At 45.7% G+C, this 18,698-nt stretch overlaps 1 protein-coding gene across 1 annotated transcript in view; it reads left to right on the top strand.

Moving 5' to 3' along the window:
- The window catches only part of dcc (DCC netrin 1 receptor), a 681,343-nt gene that overhangs the window by 618,219 nt on the left and 44,426 nt on the right, over positions 1–18,698 (top strand). Inside the window, exons 25-26 of the mRNA XM_052458625.1 lie at positions 614–846; positions 1,421–1,537. Coding sequence (XP_052314585.1) covers positions 614–846; positions 1,421–1,537 — 350 coding nt within the window. The remainder of the gene's footprint in view (positions 1–613; positions 847–1,420; positions 1,538–18,698) is intronic.

Here is an 18,698-nt window from a genome sequence, read left to right as displayed (position 1 = left end):
ACTGTTGCCCTAGAGCACACAAAAAAACGATACCTACCTCGGCCTTAACATCAGCGCCACAGGTAACTTCCACAAAACTGTGAACGATCTGAGAGACAAGGCAAGAAGTAAAACACCAAATAATGCAAGCAGAGCAGAATTAGGCCGATACCCACTAATTATCAAAATCCATAAAAGAGCCGTTAAATTCTACAACCAGCTAAAAGGAAGCGATTCCCAAACCTCCTATAACAAAGCCATCACCTCGAGAGAAATATTTCTCTCTTTCTATCTCTCTATGTCTCTGTCTTTCTCTCTTTGTCTATCTCTCTTTCTTCCTCTTTCTCTCCATCTCTCTTTGTCTATCTCTCTTTCTCTTTCTCTCCGTCTTTCTCTCTATCTCTCTTTGTCTATCTCTCTTCCTCTTTCTCTCCGTCTTTCTCTCTATCTCTTTGTCTATCTCTCTTTTTCTTTCTCTCCATCTTTCTCACTTTCTTCCTCTCCCTTTGTCTTTCTCTCTTTCTACATCTTGGTCTTTGTCTTTCTCTCTTTCTAACTATCTCTCTCTCTTTCTCTCTTTCTAACGCTCTGTCTTTCTCTCTTTCTATCTCTCTCTTCTCCCTCTCGTCTATAGGAAGCGTGCCACTCACAGTACAGGGAAGCGAAAAGGTAGTCAGAAGGACCTGAGACCTCCAGACCTGTGGATCCATCATGAGGAGATGGAACTGAAGAACATTGAGAAGCCTACCAGCGCCGCCCCCTCTGGATGTGATTCGCCCATCCAGGGTTCCATCCAGGAAATCCGGTCTCAGTCTGTCAGTCACAGCCAATCAGAGAGTCAGATGGGAAGCAAGAGCAGCCACTCAGGTAAGACATCATGGTGATGTTAATGTCAGGAAGGATGTTTTTGAATGTCTTGGAACAGAATCTTGGATAAAAAATAAGAGATTATAAAATGAATGTTTTTTAAAGTTTTTTTATGTTCACAGCAGACATGTTGTTATCCAGTCCACCAACACATTTTACCACTGATTGGTTTTTGTAGAGAAAGTCTTCAACAATAGAGGGGGAAAGTAACTTGCTTCTATCGTCATCTTTGTCTCTCTATTGAAACGTAGCTCTTAACGAAAGTTGCCAGTAACATCTTTAGTCTCTCTGAATGTTATTCATGAATATTCTATGAAGAAATTGTAGACTGTTGATTTCTTATCAAGATGTGAAGGACTATTCAGAGGAACAAGTTAATACTGAGTATAAAGCCATCTGGCGTGAAAACAATTCTACGCTTTTCCTCACCTTGGGATGTTGCTGGTGAATAGTTCTCTTTGGTTAATCTGTGTCTCTTTGTTCTGTTATAGTGAGGTGAAATCTCATTGATATAACAATAGATTTTGCAACGGAGCCCTGTCTAGTAATACAGTACGATCCATTTATGTTCTAGGTGTGGACAATGACGAGGCTTCCAGCTGCATCTCTACGTTAGAGCGCTCCCTAGCTGCCCGGAGGGCAACACGTACCAAGCTGATGATCCCCATGGACTCTCAGCCCAGCAACACCCGTAAGTGTCAACATCCCGTAGGGTGGTGCACATTTGGCCCAGCGTCGTCCGGGTTAAGGGAGGGTATGGGTAGGCCGTCATTAACTGACTTGTCTAATTAAATAAAGGTTCAATTAATTTTTTTTTTTTAAATAACATCTTCCCAAATAGTTGTTTTCTGGCTGTTAGCCATTCTGCTCACACTTTGAGTAGGCTGTCCTTCCTCCTCCATCCTCCCTTTCTCCTCTTCTTCCTCCTCCATATATTGTTTGTTTTTAGTTCACCTTTATTTAACCAGGTAGGCAAGTTGAGAACAAGTTCTCATTTACAACTGCGACCTGGCCAAGATAAAGCAAAGCAGTGTGACACAGACAACAACACAGAGTTACACATGGAGTAAAACAAACATACAGTCAATAATACAGTTGAAAAGTCTATATACAGTGTGTGCAAATGTAGTAAGATTAGGGAGGTAAGGCAATAAATAGGTCATAGTGGCGAAATAATTTCAATTTAGCATTAAACACTGAAGTGATAGATGATGATGTGGAAGTAGAGATACTGGGGTGCAAAAGAGCAAAAAAAATACCAATATGGGGATGAGGTAGTTGGGTGGGCTATTTACAGATGGGCTATGTACAGGTACAATGATCAATAAGCTGCTCTGACAGCTGATGCTTATAGTTAGTGAGGGAGATATAATTCTCCAGCTTCAGTTACTTTTGCAATTCGTTCCAGTCATTGGCAGCAGAGAACTGGAAGGAAAGGCGGCCAAATGAGGTGTTGGCTTTGGGGATGATCAGTGAGATATACCTGCTGGAACGTGTGCTACGGGTGGGTGTTGTTATCGTGACCAGTGAACTGAGATAAGGTGGGGCTTTACCTAGCATAGACTTATAGATGACCTGGAGCTAGTGGGTCTGGCGACGAATATGTACCAAGGGCCAGCCGACGAGAGCATACAGGTCGCAGTAGTGGGTGGTATATGGGGCTTTGGTAACAAAACGGATGGTACTGTGATAGACTGCATCCAGTTTGCTGAGTAGAGTGTTGGAAGCTGAAATATACCTGCTGGAGCACGTGCTACTGGTGGGTGCTGCTATGGTTACCAGTGAGCTGAGATAAGGCATGAATTTTCCTAGCAAAGATTTATATATTTATAGATGATCTAGAGCCAGTGGGTTTGGCGACGAATATGAAGCGAGGGCCGGCCAACAAGAGCATACGGGTCGTATATGGGGCTTTAGTGACAAAACGGATGGCACTGTGATAGACTACATCCAATTAGCTTAGTAGAGTGTTTGAGACTATTTTGTAAATTACATCACCGAAGTCAAGGATCGGTAGGATAGTCAGTTTTACGAGGGTATGTTTGGCAGCATGAGTGAAGGAGGCTTTGTTGCGAAATTGGAAGCCGACTCTAGATTTTATTTTGGATTGGAGATGCTAAATGTGAGTCTGGAAGGAGAGTTTACAGTCTAGCCAGACACCTAGGTATTTGTAGCTGTGAGAGATGTGATATCCGTCCAGGGTGGCGCTAGTCTGGCGGGTGGGTGTGGGCAGCAATCATTTAAATAGCATGCATTTAGCTATACTAGCATTTAAGAGCAGTTGGAGGCCACAGAAGGAGTGTTGTATGGCATTGAAGCTCATTTGGAGGTTAGTTAACACAGTGTCCAAAGAAGGGCCAGATGTATACCGAATGGTGTCGTCTGAGTAGAGGTGGATCAGAGAATCACCTGCAGCAAGAGCGACACCATTGATGTTTACAGAGAAAAGAGTCGGCCCGAGAATTGAACCCTGTGGCACCCCCATAGAGACTGCCAGCGGTCTGGACAACATGCCCTCCGATTTGACACAGTTAACTCTATCTGAGAAGTAGTTGGTGAACCAGGCGGGGATATGAAAGAGAGGTTGAACAGGTTAGTAATAGGGGTTTGCAAAAATTGCAGCGGATCATTTTAGAAAGAAAGGGTCCAGATTGTCTAGCCCAGCTGATTTGAAGGGGTCCAGATTTTGCAGTTCTTTCAGAACATCAGCTATCTGGATTTGGGTGAAGGAGAAGTGGTGGGGGGGGCTTGGGAAGGTTGCTGCGGGGGTGCAGAGCTGTTGGCCGGGGTAGCCAGGTGGAAAGCATGGCTGCCGTAGAAAAATGCTCATTAAAATTAGCAATTATCGTAGATTTATCAGTGTTGACAGTGTTTCCTAGCCTCAGTGCAGTGGGCAGCTAGGAGGAGGTGCTCTCATTCTCCATGGACTTTACAGTGTCCCAGAACTTTTGGGGAATTAGTCCTACAGGATGCAAATCTCTGTTTGAAAATGCCCACCTTTGCTTTCCTAACTGACTGTGTATATTGGTTCCTGACTTTCCTGAAAAGTTGCATATCGCTATTCGATGCTAATGCAGAACGCCCCTGGATGTTTTTGTGCTGGTCAAGGGATGTCAAGTTAGGAGTGAACCAGGGGCTATATACGTTTTTTAGTTCTACCTTTTTTGAACTGGGCTTATTTAAGATGGTGAGGAAAGCACCTTTAAAGAACAACCAGGCACCATCTCCTGAAGGGATGAGGTCAATATCCTTCCAGGATACCCGGGCCAGGTCAGTTAGAAAGGCCTGCTTGCTAAAGTATTTTAGGAAGCATTTTATAGTGATAAACCTAGGTAAACCTAGGCATTGAGTGATGATGAGTGATGTTGCATCTCTGAAGGCACCAGTTAAGCCAGGTGAGGTCTCCGCGTGCATGGGGGGGTGGGACAAATAACGCATGTTGAGCGGGACTTGGGGCTCCTACAGCGAAATAAAACAATAATAAGTAACTGAAACTGCAGTAGACAAGGTCTAATAGAGAGAGCCCCATTAGAGAGAGGCGTAAAGCAATCATGGGTGAGCTAGGAGAGCTAAGACAACAACGGTAAATGGGATTGAATGGGCAGAGAGGGTCAGTTAGGTACACACAAGACCTAAGTTCGAGGCTGGGGCTGACAAGAGTTCAAGGCTGGGGCCGACAGATAGACAAATTGAGGTACAGTGTTAATGAACAGATCAGCAGGCATCAGCTGTGATCATAGGGTCCAAAGAGCACCAATAGGTGAGTCAGGGAGCCGTTTGGTAGTCACTTCCACGCTAGGCGAGCAGGAGACCCGGCGTTCAGAAAGCTAGCGGGCTGAAGACCTGGCGTTCAGAAAGCTAGCGGGCTGGAGACCTGGCGTTCAGATAGCTAGCGGGCTGAAGACCTGGCGTTCAGAAAGCTAGCGGGCTGGAGACCTGGCGTTCAGATAGCTAGCGGGCTGGAGACACAGCGTTCAGAAAGCTAGCGAGCAGGAGACCCGGCGTTCAGAAAGCTAGCGGGCTGGAGACACGGCGTTCAGAAAGCTAGCGGGCTGGAGACACGGCGTTCAGAAAGCTAGCGGGCTGGAGACACGGCGTTCAGAAAGCTAGCGGGCTGGAGACACGGCGTTCAGGTAGCTAGCGGGCTGGAGACACGGCGTTCAGAAAGCTAGCGGGCTGGAGACACGGCGTTCAGAAAGCTAGCGGGCTGGAGACACGGCGTTCAGAAAGCTAGCGGGCTGAAGACCTGGCGTTCAGAAAGCTAGCGGGCTGGAGACACGGCGTTCAGAAAGCTAGCGGGCTGGAGACCTGGCGTTCAGAAAGCTAGCAGGCTGGAGACCTGGCGTTCAGAAAGCTAGCGGGCTGGAGACACGGCGTTCAGAAAGCCAGCGGGCTGGAGACACGGCGTTCAGAAAGCTAGCGGGCTGGAGACACGGCGTTCAGAAAGCTAGCGGGCTGGAGACACGGCGTTCAGACAGCTAGCGGGCTGGAGACACGGCGTTCAGAAAGCTAGCGGGCTGGAGACCTGGCGTTCAGAAAGCTAGCGGGCTGGAGACACGGCGTTCAGAAAGCTAGCGGGCTGGAGACACGGCGTTCAGAAAGCTAGCAGGCTGGAGACACAGCGTTCAGAAAGCTAGCGGGCTGGAGACACGGCGTTCAGATAGCTAGCGGGCTGGAGACCTGGCGTTCAGAAAGCTAGCGAGCTGGAGACACGGCGTTCAGATAGCTAGCGAGCAGGAGACCCGGCGTTCAGAAAGCTAGCGGGCTGGAGACCTGGCGTTCAGAAAGCTAGCGGGCTGGAGACCTGGCGTTCAGATAGCTAGCGGGCTGGAGACCTGGCGTTCAGAAAGCTAGCGGGCTGGAGACACGGCGTTCAGAAAGCTAGCGGGCTGGAGACCCGGCGTTCAGAAAGCTAGCGGGCTGGAGACCCGGCGTTCAGATAGCTAGCGGGCTGGAGACCTGGCGTTCAGAAAGCTAGCGGGCTGGAGACCTGGCGTTCAGAAAGCTAGCGGGCTGGAGACACGGCGTTCAGAAAGCTAGCGGGCTGGAGACACGGCGTTCAGAAAGCTAGCGGGCTGGAGACACGGCGTTCAGAAAGCTAGCGGGCTGGAGACACGGCGTTCAGAAAGCTAGCGGGCTGGAGACACGGCGTTCAGAAAGCTAGCGGGCTGGAGACACGGCGTTCAGAAAGCTAGCGGGCTGGAGACACGGCGTTCAGAAAGCTAGCGGGCTGGAGACCTGGCGTTCAGAAAGCTAGCGGGCTGGAGACACGGCGTTCAGAAAGCTAGCGGGCTGGAGACACGGCGTTCAGAAAGCTAGCGGGCTGGAGACACGGCGTTCAGAAAGCTAGCGGGCTGGAGACACGGCGTTCAGAAAGCTAGCGGGCTGGAGACACGGCGTTCAGAAAGCTAGCGGGCTGGAGACCTGGCGTTCAGAAAGCTAGCGGGCTGGAGACACGGCGTTCAGAAAGCTAGCGGGCTGGAGACACGGCGTTCAGAAAGCTAGCGAGCAGGAGACCCGGCGTTCAGAAAGCTAGCGGGCTGGAGACACAGCGTTCAGAAAGCTAGCGGGCTGAAGACCTGGCATTCAGAAAGCTAGCGGGCTGGAGACACGGCGTTCAGAAAGCTAGCGGGCTGGAGACACGGCGTTCAGAAAGCTAGCGGGCTGGAGACACGGCGTTCAGAAAGCTAGCGGGCTGGAGACACGGCGTTCAGAAAGCTAGCGGGCTGGAGACACGGCGTTCAGGTAGCTAGCGGGCTGGAGACACGGCGTTCAGAAAGCTAGCGGGCTGGAGACACGGCGTTCAGAAAGCTAGCGGGCTGGAGACACGGCGTTCAGAAAGCTAGCGGGCTGGAGACACGGCGTTCAGAAAGCTAGCGGGCTGGAGACCTGGCGTTCAGAAAGCTAGCGGGCTGGAGACACGGCGTTCAGAAAGCTAGCGGGCTGGAGACCCGGCGTTCAGAAAGCTAGCGGGCTGGAGACACGGCGTTCAGAAAGCTAGCGGGCTGGAGACACGGCGTTCAGAAAGCTAGCGGGCTGGAGACACGGCGTTCAGAAAGCTAGCGGGCTGGAGACACGGCGTTCAGAAAGCTAGCGGGCTGGAGACACGGCGTTCAGAAAGCTAGCCGGCCGGGGATAGCAAATGTGTCTTTAGCGACATCGCAACAGAAAATACTTTTTGAAACCACATCTTACAGTTACCTTGGCAGATCAGTTGTGATGGATTGGCAGGGCTCCGAGGTGACAATAAAGGCCAAATGTCAAAAGAGGTATTGTAGCCCAAGAATTAGCTGGTATACTCCGTCGGCTGGCCGGGAGATTGGCCTAGCTCGAGGCTAGCTCAAGGCTAACTGGATCTTGCTTTAGCCAACGGTAGCCACTTGGTTGCAGCTAGCTAGCTGCGACGATCCGGTGTAATGGTCTCGAGCTTACATAAGTAATACGGTGAAGTGTTGGAGAAAAGCAGTCCAATATGCTGTGGGTTGATATCGCGCTGTGCAGACTGGCAGGTAATTGTCCGAGTTAAAGCTGCCTGGTGTCCGAGCTAAAGGTGAAGCCACCGCTAGCACTAGTAGCTAGTTAGATGGCTAGCTCCTGTTGGAGGTTCCAGTTATAAGGAATAAAAATAGCAGATCCGTACCACATTGGGTGAGGCGGGTTGCAGGAAAGTATATTTAGTTCGTAGATGGAAAAGTTAACTTAAAATATGTATGAAAAAAAACGAAAAACAGACTATTTACAGACGAATTAACATATGGACAAGACAAACACACGTCCGATCTGCTACTCCATCTTGGAACATCAATCTCCTTGACAACTTCCTCTCCCACCTTCTCTGTTAGTAGCACATTGGGTAATTACCAGATATCTCTCTCTCTCTCTCTCTCTCTCTCTCTCTCTCTCTCTCTCTCTCTCTCTCTCTCTCTCGCTCTCTCTCTCTCTCTCTCGCTTTCTCTCTCTGTATCTCTCTCTCTCTCTGTCTCTCTCTCTCGCTTCCTCTCTTGCTCTCTCTCTCTTTCCTCTCTCTTCTCTGCCCCCTCTCTTTTCATCCTTCACCTCTCTTCTCTCCAGTCACATGAAAGCCTCCACATCTCCGGATCCCTAGTGGGACAGAGACAGAGAGAGAAGGAAGGGCCTCCTCACATCTCAGACTCCCTAGGGAGACAGAGACCGAGAGAGAGAGAGAGAGAGAGAGGGAGAGGGAGAGGGAGACATGTTTCCAATGTCAAAAAAGCCCTTTGAATTCAATCGAGAGAGGGAGAGACCTACTCCGCATTCAGCACATCCCCATCAATCACATTCCCCTCCTCCTCACCCCACCTCCCCCTTCCTTATCCGTCTCATCAGAAGGGTGAGTCAAGTTGAGGAGAGGTAATGTAGATTGAGGAGGATTGAGGAATAGTGAGGAGGGTGAGGAAAGGTGAGGAGGGCTGGGGATGGGTGAGGAGGGGTGAGGAAGGGTGAGGAGGGTGAGGAAGGGTGAGGAGGGGTTAGGCCCTGTCTACTCCGGGGGTAATCTGATGATTCCCCTGGTTCACATCCTTCACCTACCTGGGTCCCAGTGGGCTCAGTAGTGCTTAGTGGTTAATGCTGCTAGGCTACTGTAGGCACCGTCTCACACTCAGAGAAGAACCGCAGGGTACTGCATATATTACCACTGCCTCAAGTCTCTCTCTCTCTCTCTCTTTCTCTCTCTCTCACCGTCAAGAAGGAGCTAAGGAGAACAAGTGGAATAGATTTCAGTTGGCTTCGTTCGCCAACCAGGGGTTCCTGTTATAGAAGAAGCTCCTTTTGAATTTTCAGGATTGTTTAATTATTATTATTATTTGTGTAGATAGTTGCTGAATATCCTTCTGTCTGTTTGTGTTTTATTCACTAATAAGGAACTAATTAGTAGGTCTCCTTAGTTAGTGTCCTCTAATGTGACTCGTTCCTTAGACACAGGATGTGTCTCAATTGACATCCCTTTTCCCAGGGCCCTGGTCAGATTAGTGCACTATAAAGGAAATAGGGTGCCAAAGGAGGGTGTTAAAGGACAAAGGAGGGTGCCAAAGGAGGGTGCCAAAGGACAAAGGAGGGTGCCAAAAGAGGGTGTTATGAAAGGCAGAGCATTCAGATCTAAATAAGTTCAGTTCAATAGTTCAGATATCTGTGCATCGTGACGAACTCAGTCCGTAGTTCAGAAGCTGTGCATCGTGACGAACTCAGTCTGTAGTTCTGATAGCTGTGCATCGTGACTAACTAAGTCCGTAGTTCAGAAGCTGTGCATCGTGACGAACTCAGTCCGTAGTTCTGATAGCTGTGCATCGTGACTAACTAAGTCCGTAGTTCAGATAGCTGTGCATCGTGACGAACTAAGTCCGTAGTTCAGAAGCTGTGCATCGTGACGAACTAAGTCCATAGTTCAGAAGCTGTGCATCGTGACGAACTAAGTCCGTAGTTCAGATAGCTGTGCATCGTGACTAACTAAGTCCGTAGTTCAGATAGCTGTGCATCGTGACGAACTAAGTCCGTAGTTCAGAAGCTGTGCATCGTGACGAACTAAGTCCATAGTTCAGAAGCTGTGCATCGTGACGAACTAAGTCTGTAGTTCAGATAGCTGTGCATCGTGACTAACTCAGTCCGTAGTTCAGAAGCTGTGCATCGTGACGAACTGAGTCCGTAGTTCAGAAGCTGTGCATCGTGACGAACTAAGTCTGTAGTTCAGATAGCTGTGCATCGTGACTAACTCAGTCCGTAGTTCAGATAGCTGTGCATCGTGACTAACTCAGTCCGTAGTTCAGAAGCTGTGCATCGTGACGAACTGAGTCCGTAGTTCAGATAGCTGTGCATCGTGACTAACTCAGTCCGTAGTTCAGAAGCTGTGCATCGTGACGAACTGAGTCCGTAGTTCAGAAGCTGTGCATCGTGACAAACTAAGTCTGTAGTTCAGATAGCTGTGCATCGTGACTAACTCAGTCCGTAGTTCCGATAGCTGTGCATCGTGACTAACTAAGTCCGTATTTCAGATAGCTGTGCATCGTGACTAACTAAGTCCGTAGTTCAGATAGCTGTGCATCGTGACTAACTAAGTCCGTATTTCAGATAGCTGTGCATCGTGACTAACTAAGTCCGTAGTTCAGATACCTGTGCATCGTGACGAACTAAGTCTGTAGTTCAGATAGCTGTGCATCGTGACTAACTAAGTCCGTAGTTCAGATAGCTGTGCATCGTGACTAACTAAGTCCGTAGTTCAGATATCTGTGCATCGTGACTAACTAAGTCCGTAGTTCTGATAGCTGTGCATCGTGACTAACTAAGTCCGTAGTTCAGATAGCTGTGCATCGTGACTAACTAAGTCCGTAGTTCAGATAGCTGTGCATCATGACTAACTAAGTCCGTAGTTCAGATAGCTGTGCATCGTGACTAACTAAGTCCGTAGTTCAGATAGCTGTGCATCGTGACTAACTAAGTCCGTAGTTCAGATAGCTGTGCATCGTGACTAACTAAGTCCGTAGTTCAGATAGCTGTGCATCGTGACTAACTAAGTCCGTAGTTCAGATAGCTGTGCATCGTGACTAACTAAGTCCGTAGTTCAGATATCTGTGCATCGTGACTAACTAAGTCCGTAGTTCAGATATCTGTGCATCGTGACTAACTAAGTCCGTAGTTCAGATAGCTGTGCATCGTGACTAACTAAGTCCGTAGTTCAGAAGCTGTGCATCGTGACGAACTAAGTCTGTAGTTCAGAAGCTGTGCATCGTGACGAACTAAGTCTGTAGTTCAGATAGCTGTGCATCGTGACTAACTCAGTCCGTAGTTCAGAAGCTGTGAATCGTGACGAACTAAGTCTGTAGTTCAGATAGCTGTGCATCGTGACTAACTTAGTCCGTAGTTCAGATAGCTGTGCATCGTGACTAACTCAGTCCGTAGTTCAGAAGCTGTGCATCGTGACGAACTGAGTCCGTAGTTCAGAAGCTGTGCATCGTGACGAACTAAGTCTGTAGTTCAGATAGCTGTGCATCGTGACTAACTCAGTCCGTAGTTCCGATAGCTGTGCATCGTGACTAACTAAGTCCGTATTTCAGATAGCTGTGCATCGTGACTAACTAAGTCCGTAGTTCAGATACCTGTGCATCGTGACGAACTAAGTCCGTAGTTCAGATATCTGTGCATCGTGACTAACTAAGTCCGTAGTTCAGATAGCTGTGCATCGTGACTAACTAAGTCCGTAGTTCAGATATCTGTGCATCGTGACTAACTAAGTCCGTAGTTCTGATAGCTGTGCATCGTGACTAACTAAGTCCGTAGTTCAGATAGCTGTGCATCGTGACTAACTAAGTCCGTAGTTCAGATAGCTGTGCATCGTGACTAACTAAGTCCGTAGTTCTGATAGCTGTGCATCGTGACTAACTAAGTCCGTAGTTCAGATAGCTGTGCATCGTGACTAACTAAGTCCATAGTTCAGAAGCTGTGCATCGTGACGAACTAAGTCTGTAGTTCAGAAGCTGTGCATCGTGACGAACTAAGTCTGTAGTTCAGATAGCTGTGCATCGTGACTAACTCAGTCCGTAGTTCAGAAGCTGTGCATCGTGACGAACTAAGTCTGTAGTTCAGATAGCTGTGCATCGTGACTAACTCAGTCCGTAGTTCAGATAGCTGTGCATCGTGACTAACTCAGTCCGTAGTTCAGAAGCTGTGCATCGTGACGAACTAAGTCCGTAGTTCAGAAGCTGTGCATCGTGACGAACTAAGTCTGTAGTTCAGATAGCTGTGCATCGTGACTAACTCAGTCCGTAGTTCCGATAGCTGTGCATCGTGACTAACTAAGTCCGTATTTCAGATAGCTGTGCATCGTGACTAACTAAGTCCGTAGTTCAGATACCTGTGCATCGTGACGAACTAAGTCTGTAGTTCAGATAGATGTGCATCGTGACTAACTAAGTCCGTAGTTCTGATAGCTGTGCATCGTGACTAAGTAAGTCCATAGTTCAGATAGCTGTGCATCGTGACTAACTCAGTCCGTAGTTCCGATAGCTGTGCATCGTGACGAACTAAGTCCGTAGTTCAGATAGCTGTGCATCGTGACTAACTAAGTCCGTAGTTCAGATAGCTGTGCATCGTGACTAACTAAGTCCGTAGTTCAGATAGCTGTGCATCGTGACTAACTAAGTCCGTAGTTCAGATATCTGTGCATCGTGACTAACTCAGTCCGTAGTTCAGATATCTGTGCATCGTGACTAAGTAAGTCCATAGTTCAGATAGCTGTGCATCGTGACTAACTCAGTCCGTAGTTCCGATAGCTGTGCATCGTGACGAACTAAGTCCGTAGTTCAGATAGCTGTGCATCGTGACTAACTAAGTCCGTATTTCAGATAGCTGTGCATCGTGACTAACTAAGTCCGTAGTTCTGATAGCTGTGCATCGTGACTAACTAAGTCCATAGTTCAGATAGCTGTGCATCGTGACTAACTCAGTCCGTAGTTCCGATAGCTGTGCATCGTGACTAACTAAGTCCGTAGTTCCGATAGCTGTGCATCGTGACTAACTAAGTCCGTATTTCAGATAGCTGTGCATCGTGACTAACTAAGTCCGTAGTTCAGATACCTGTGCATCGTGACAAACTAAGTCTGTAGTTCCGATAGCTGTGCATCGTGACTAACTAAGTCCGTATTTCAGATAGCTGTGCATCGTGACTAACTAAGTCCGTAGTTCAGATACCTGTGCATCGTGACGAACTAAGTCCGTAGTTCAGATATCTGTGCATCGTGACTAACTAAGTCCGTAGTTCTGATAGCTGTGCATCGTGACTAACTAAGTCCGTAGTTCAGATAGCTGTGCATCTTGACTAACTAAGTCCGTAGTTCTGATATCTGTGCATCGTGACTAACTAAGTCCGTAGTTCAGATAGCTGTGCATCTTGACTAACTAAGTCCGTAGTTCTGATATCTGTGCATCGTGACTAACTAAGTCCGTAGTTCAGATATCTGTGCATCGTGACTAACTAAGTCCGTAGTTCTGATAGCTGTGCATCGTGACTAACTAAGTCCGTAGTTCTGATAGCTGTGCATCGTGACTAACTAAGTCCGTAGTTCTGATAGCTGTGCATCGTGACTAGCATATTGACATAACACAATGACGCCAATTAATATTACTAACGCCATTTTAATTGGATGAATCATCTGGGTCTGACTCTGTGGACCCATTTAGTCCTAATCAAATCAAATTGTATTGGTCACATACACGTTGTTATCTGATGTTATTTTGGGTGTAGCGAAATGCTTGAGTTTCTAGCATCTAACAATTCACAACAATACACAAATGTAAAATAATGGAATTAAGAATGATGTACATTTTAGATTGATGTGTCATTGACTAAATACAGTAGAATAGAATACAGTATATACATATGAGATGAGTAAAGCAGTATGTAAACATTATTAAAGTGACCAGTGTTCAATTATTAAAGTGGCTAGTGATTCCATGTCTATGTATATAGGGCAGCAACCTCTAAGGTGCAGGCTTGAGTAACTGGGTGGTAGCCGGCTAATGATGGCTATTTAAAAGTCTGATGGCCTTGAGATAGATGCTGTTTTTCAGTCTCTCAGTCCCTGCTTTGATACACCTGTACTGACCTCACATTCTGGATGATAGCGGTGTGAACAGGCAGTGGCTCGGGTAGTTGTTGTCCTTGATGATCTTTATGGCCTTCCTGTGACATCGGGTGATGTAGGTGTCCTGGAGGGCAGGTAGTTTGCCCCCGGTGATGCGTTGTGCAGACCGTACCACCCTCTAGAGAGCCCTGTGGTTGTGGGCGGAGCAGTTCCCGTACCAGGCTGTGATGCAACCCGAAAGGATGCTCTCAATTGTGCATCTGTAAAAGTATGTGAGGGTTTACGCGGCCAGGACAAATTTCTTCAGCCTCCTGAGGTTGTTGCGCCTTCTTCACCACACTGTCTGTGTGGGGTGGACCATTTCAGATCATCAGTGGTTTGTACGCCGAGGAACTTGAAGCTTTCCACCTTCTCCACTGCGGCCCCGTCGATGTTGAGTCCTGAAATCCACGATCAGTTCCTTTGTTTTGTTGACTTTGAGGGAGAGGTTATTTTCCTGTCACCACTCTGCCAGGGCCCTGTAGGCCCTCTCGTCATTGTTGGTAATCAGGCCTGCTACTGTTGTGTCGTCTGAAAACTTGAGGATTGAGTTGGAGGTGTGCGTGGCCACGCAGGGAGTACAGGAGAGGACTGAGCACGCACCCCTGAGGTGCCCCTGTGTTGAGGATCGGTGAAGTGGAGGTGTTGTTTCCTACCTTCACCACCCGAGGCCCGTCAGGAAGTCCGCGACCCAGTTGCACAGGACAGGGTTCGGACCCAGGGCCTCCAGCTTAATAATGAGCTTGGAAGGTACTATGGTGTTGAAGGCTGAGCTGTAGTCAATGAACAGCATTCTGACGTTGGTATTCCTCTTGTCCAGATGGGATAGGGCAGTGTGCAGTGTGATGGCGATTGCATTGTCTGTGGACCTATTGGGACGGAAGAAAATTGAAGTGGGTCTAGGGTGCCAGGTAAGGTAGAGGTGATATGATCCTTGACTCTCAAAGCCCTTCATGATGACAGAAGTGAGTGCTACGGGGCGATAGTCATTTAGTTCAGTTACCATTGCTTTCTTGGGAACAGGAACAATGGTGGACATCCTGAAGCAAGTGGGGACAGCAGACTGGGATAAGGAGAGATTGAATATGTCCCTAAACACACCAGCCAGCTGGCCTGCACATGCTCTTGGGAGGCCGTCTGGGATGAGAGCCTTGCGAGGGTTAACACGTTTAAATGTCTTACTCACGTCGACCACGGAGAACGAGAACCCACTGTGCTTGGTAGGTGGCCGCGTCGGTAGCTGGTATGTTATCCTCCAAACAGGCGAAGAAGATGTTTAGCTTGTCTGAGGGAAAGACGTCGTGTCCGCGACATGGCTGGTTTTCCCTTGGTAATCTGTGATTGTCTGTGACTGAGCTGTTGAATCTGATACTAATCTGATAATCCAGACAGATTATGACTTCTGCCCTGGATAGCTGAGGAAGCAGCGGTACAGCAGGGGGCATTAAAGGAGGTGACGAGAGACTTTATCATGTCTACAGCTGTGTTCGAATACCGGCATACTGTATAGTATAATGAATACCCCTACTAACATACTGTATCCTACATACTTAATGAATACCCATTCTAACATACTGTAACATACTGTATCCTGCATACTTAATGAATACCCATACTAACATACTGTATTCTACATACTTAATTAATACCTATAGTAACATACTGTATCCTACATACTTAATTAATACCCATACTGTAACATACTGTATCCTACATACTTAATGAATTTTTATTTTTAATTTTTTTTTATTTTATTTCACCTTTATTTAACCAGGTAGGCTAGTTGAGAACAAGTTCTCATTTGCAACTGCGACCTGGCCAAGATAAAGCATAGCAGTGTGAACAGACAACAGAGTTACACATGGAGTAAACAATTAGCAAGTCAATAACACAGTAGAAAAAAATGGGCAGTCTATATACAATGTGTGCAAAAGGCATGAGGAGGTAGGCGAATAATACAATTTTGCAGATTAACACTGGAGTGATAAATGATCAGATGGGCATGTACAGGTAGAGATATTGGTGTGCAAAAGAGCAGAAAAGTAAATAAATAAAAACAGTATAAAAACAGTATGGGAATGAGGTAGGTGAAAAAGGGTGAGCTATTTACCTATAGACTATGTACAGCTGCAGCGATCGGTTAGCTGCTCGGATAGCTGATGTTTGAAGTTGGTGAGGGAGATAAAAGTCTCCAACTTCAGCGATTTTGCAATTCGTTCCAGTCACAGGCAGCAGAGTACTGGAACGAAAGGCGGCCAAATGAGGTGTTGGCTTTAGGGATGATCAGTGAGATACACCTGCTGGAGCGCGTGCTACGGATGGGTGTTGCCATCGTGACCAGTGAACTGAGATAAGGCGGAGCTTTACCTAGCATGGACTTGTAAATGACCTGGAGCCAGTGGGTCTGGCGACGAATATGTAGTGAGGGCCAGCCGACTAGAGCATACAAGTCGCAGTGGTGGGTGGTATAAGGTGCTTTAGTGACAAAACGGATGGCACTGTGATAGACTGCATCCAGTTTGCTGAGTAGAGTGTTGGAAGCCATTTTGTAGATGACATCGCCGAAGTCGAGGATCGGTAGGATAGTCAGTTTTACTAGGGTAAGCTTGGCAGCGTGAGTGAAGGAGGCTTTGTTGCGGAATAGAAAGCCGACTCTGGATTTGATTTTTGATTGGAGATGTTTGATGTGAGTCTGGAAGGAGAGTTTGCAGTCTAGCCAGACACCTAGGTACTTATAGATGTCCACATATTCAAGGTTGGAACCATCCAGGGTGGTGATGCTAGTCGGGCATGCGGGTGCAGGCAGCGATCGGTTGAAAAGCATGCATTTGGTTTTACTCGCGTTTAAGAGCAGTTGGAGGCCACGGAAGGAGTGCTGTATGGCATTGAAGCTCGTTTGGAGGTTTGATAGCACAGTGTCCAATGACGGGCCGAAAGTATATAGAATGGTGTCGTCTGCGTAGAGGTGGATCAGGGAATCGCCCGCAGCAAGAGCAACATCATTGATATATACAGAGAAAAGAGTCGGCCCGAGAATTGAACCCTGTGGCACCCCCATAGAGACTGCCAGAGGACCGGACAGCATGCCCTCTGATTTGACACACTGAACTCTGTCTGCAAAGTAATTGGTGAACCAGGCAAGGCAGTCATCCGAAAAACATACTGTAACATACTGAATCCTACCTACTTAATGAATACCCATACTAACATACTGTATCCTACATAGTTAATGAATACCCATACTATAACATACTGTATCCTACCTACTTAATGAATACCCATACTAACATAATGTATCCTACACACTTAATGAATACCCATACTAACATACTGTAACATACTGTATCCTACATACTTAATGAATACCCATACTAACATATTGTATCCTACATACTTAATGAATACCCATACTAACATACTGTATTCTATATACTTAATGAATACCCATTCTAACATACTGTATTATACATATTTAATGAATACCCATACTAACATACTGTATCCTACATACTTAATGAATACCCATACTAACATACTGTATCCTACATACTTAATGAATACCCATACTAACATACTGTATCCTACATACTTAATGAATACCCATACTAACATACTGTATCCTACATACTTAATGAATACCCATACTAACATACTGTATCCTACATACTTAATGAATACCCATACTAACATACTGTATCCTACATACTTAATGAATACCCATTCTAACATACTGTAACATACTGTATCCTACATACTTAATGAATACCCATACTAACATACTGTATCCTACATACTTAATGAATACCCATACTAACATACTGTATCCTACATACTCATACTAACATACTGTATCCTACATACTTAATGAATACCCATACTAACATACTGTATCCTACATACTTAATGAATACATATACTAACATACTGTATCCTACATACTTAATGAATACCCATACTAACATACTGTATCCTACATACTTAATGAATACCCATACTAACATACTGTATCCTACATACTTAATGAATACCCATTCTAACATACTGTATCCTACATACTTAATGAATAACTATTCTAACATACTGTAACATACTGTATCCTACATACTTAATGAATACCCATACTAACATACTGTATCCTACATACTTAATGAATACCCATACTGTAACATACGTTATCCTACATACTTAATGAATACCCATACTAACATACTGTAACATACTGTATCCTACATACTTAATGAATACCCATACTAACATACTGTATCCTGCATACTTAATGAATACCCATACTAACATACTGTATCCTGCATACTTAATTAATACCCATACTAACATACTGTATGTATCCTGCATACTTAATGAATACCCATTCTAAGATACTGTAACATACTGTATCCTACATACTTAATGAATACCCATACTAACATACTGTATCCTACATACTTAATGAATACCCATACTAACATACTGTATCCTACATACTCATACTAACATACTGCATCCTACATACTTAATGAATACCCATACTAACATACTGTAACATACTGTATCCTACATACTTAATGAATACCCATACTAACATACTGTATCCTACATACTCATACTAACATACTGCATCCTACATACTTAATGAATACCCATTCTAACATACTGTATCCTACATACTTAATGAATACCCATTCTAACATACTGTATCCTACATACTCATACTAACATACTGTATCCTACATACTTAATGAATACCCATTCTAACATACTGTAACATACTGTATCCTACATACTCATACTAACATACTGTATCCTACATACTTAATTAATACCCATAGTAACATACTGTATCCTACATACTTAATGAATACCCATTCTAACATACTGTATCCTACATACTCATACTAACATATTGTATCCTACATACTTTATGAATACCCATTCTAACATACTGTATCCTACATACTCATACTAACATATTGTATCCTACATACTTAATGAATATCCATACCAACATACTGTATCCTACATACTTAATGAATACCCATACTAACATACTGTAACATACTGCATTCTACATACTTAATGAATACCCATAGTAACATACCAACATACTGTATCCTACATACTTAATGAATACCCATAGTAACATACTAACATACTGTATCCTACATACTTAATGAATACCAATTCTAACATACTGTATCCTACATACTTAATGATTACCCATTC

Source organism: Oncorhynchus keta, chromosome 12 (genome assembly GCF_023373465.1).
Source record: "Oncorhynchus keta strain PuntledgeMale-10-30-2019 chromosome 12, Oket_V2, whole genome shotgun sequence".
Classification (NCBI taxonomy): domain Eukaryota; kingdom Metazoa; phylum Chordata; class Actinopteri; order Salmoniformes; family Salmonidae; genus Oncorhynchus; species Oncorhynchus keta.
Note: the sequence above shows the minus strand (reverse complement) of the source record. Positions and strands in the feature narration are given on the sequence as shown.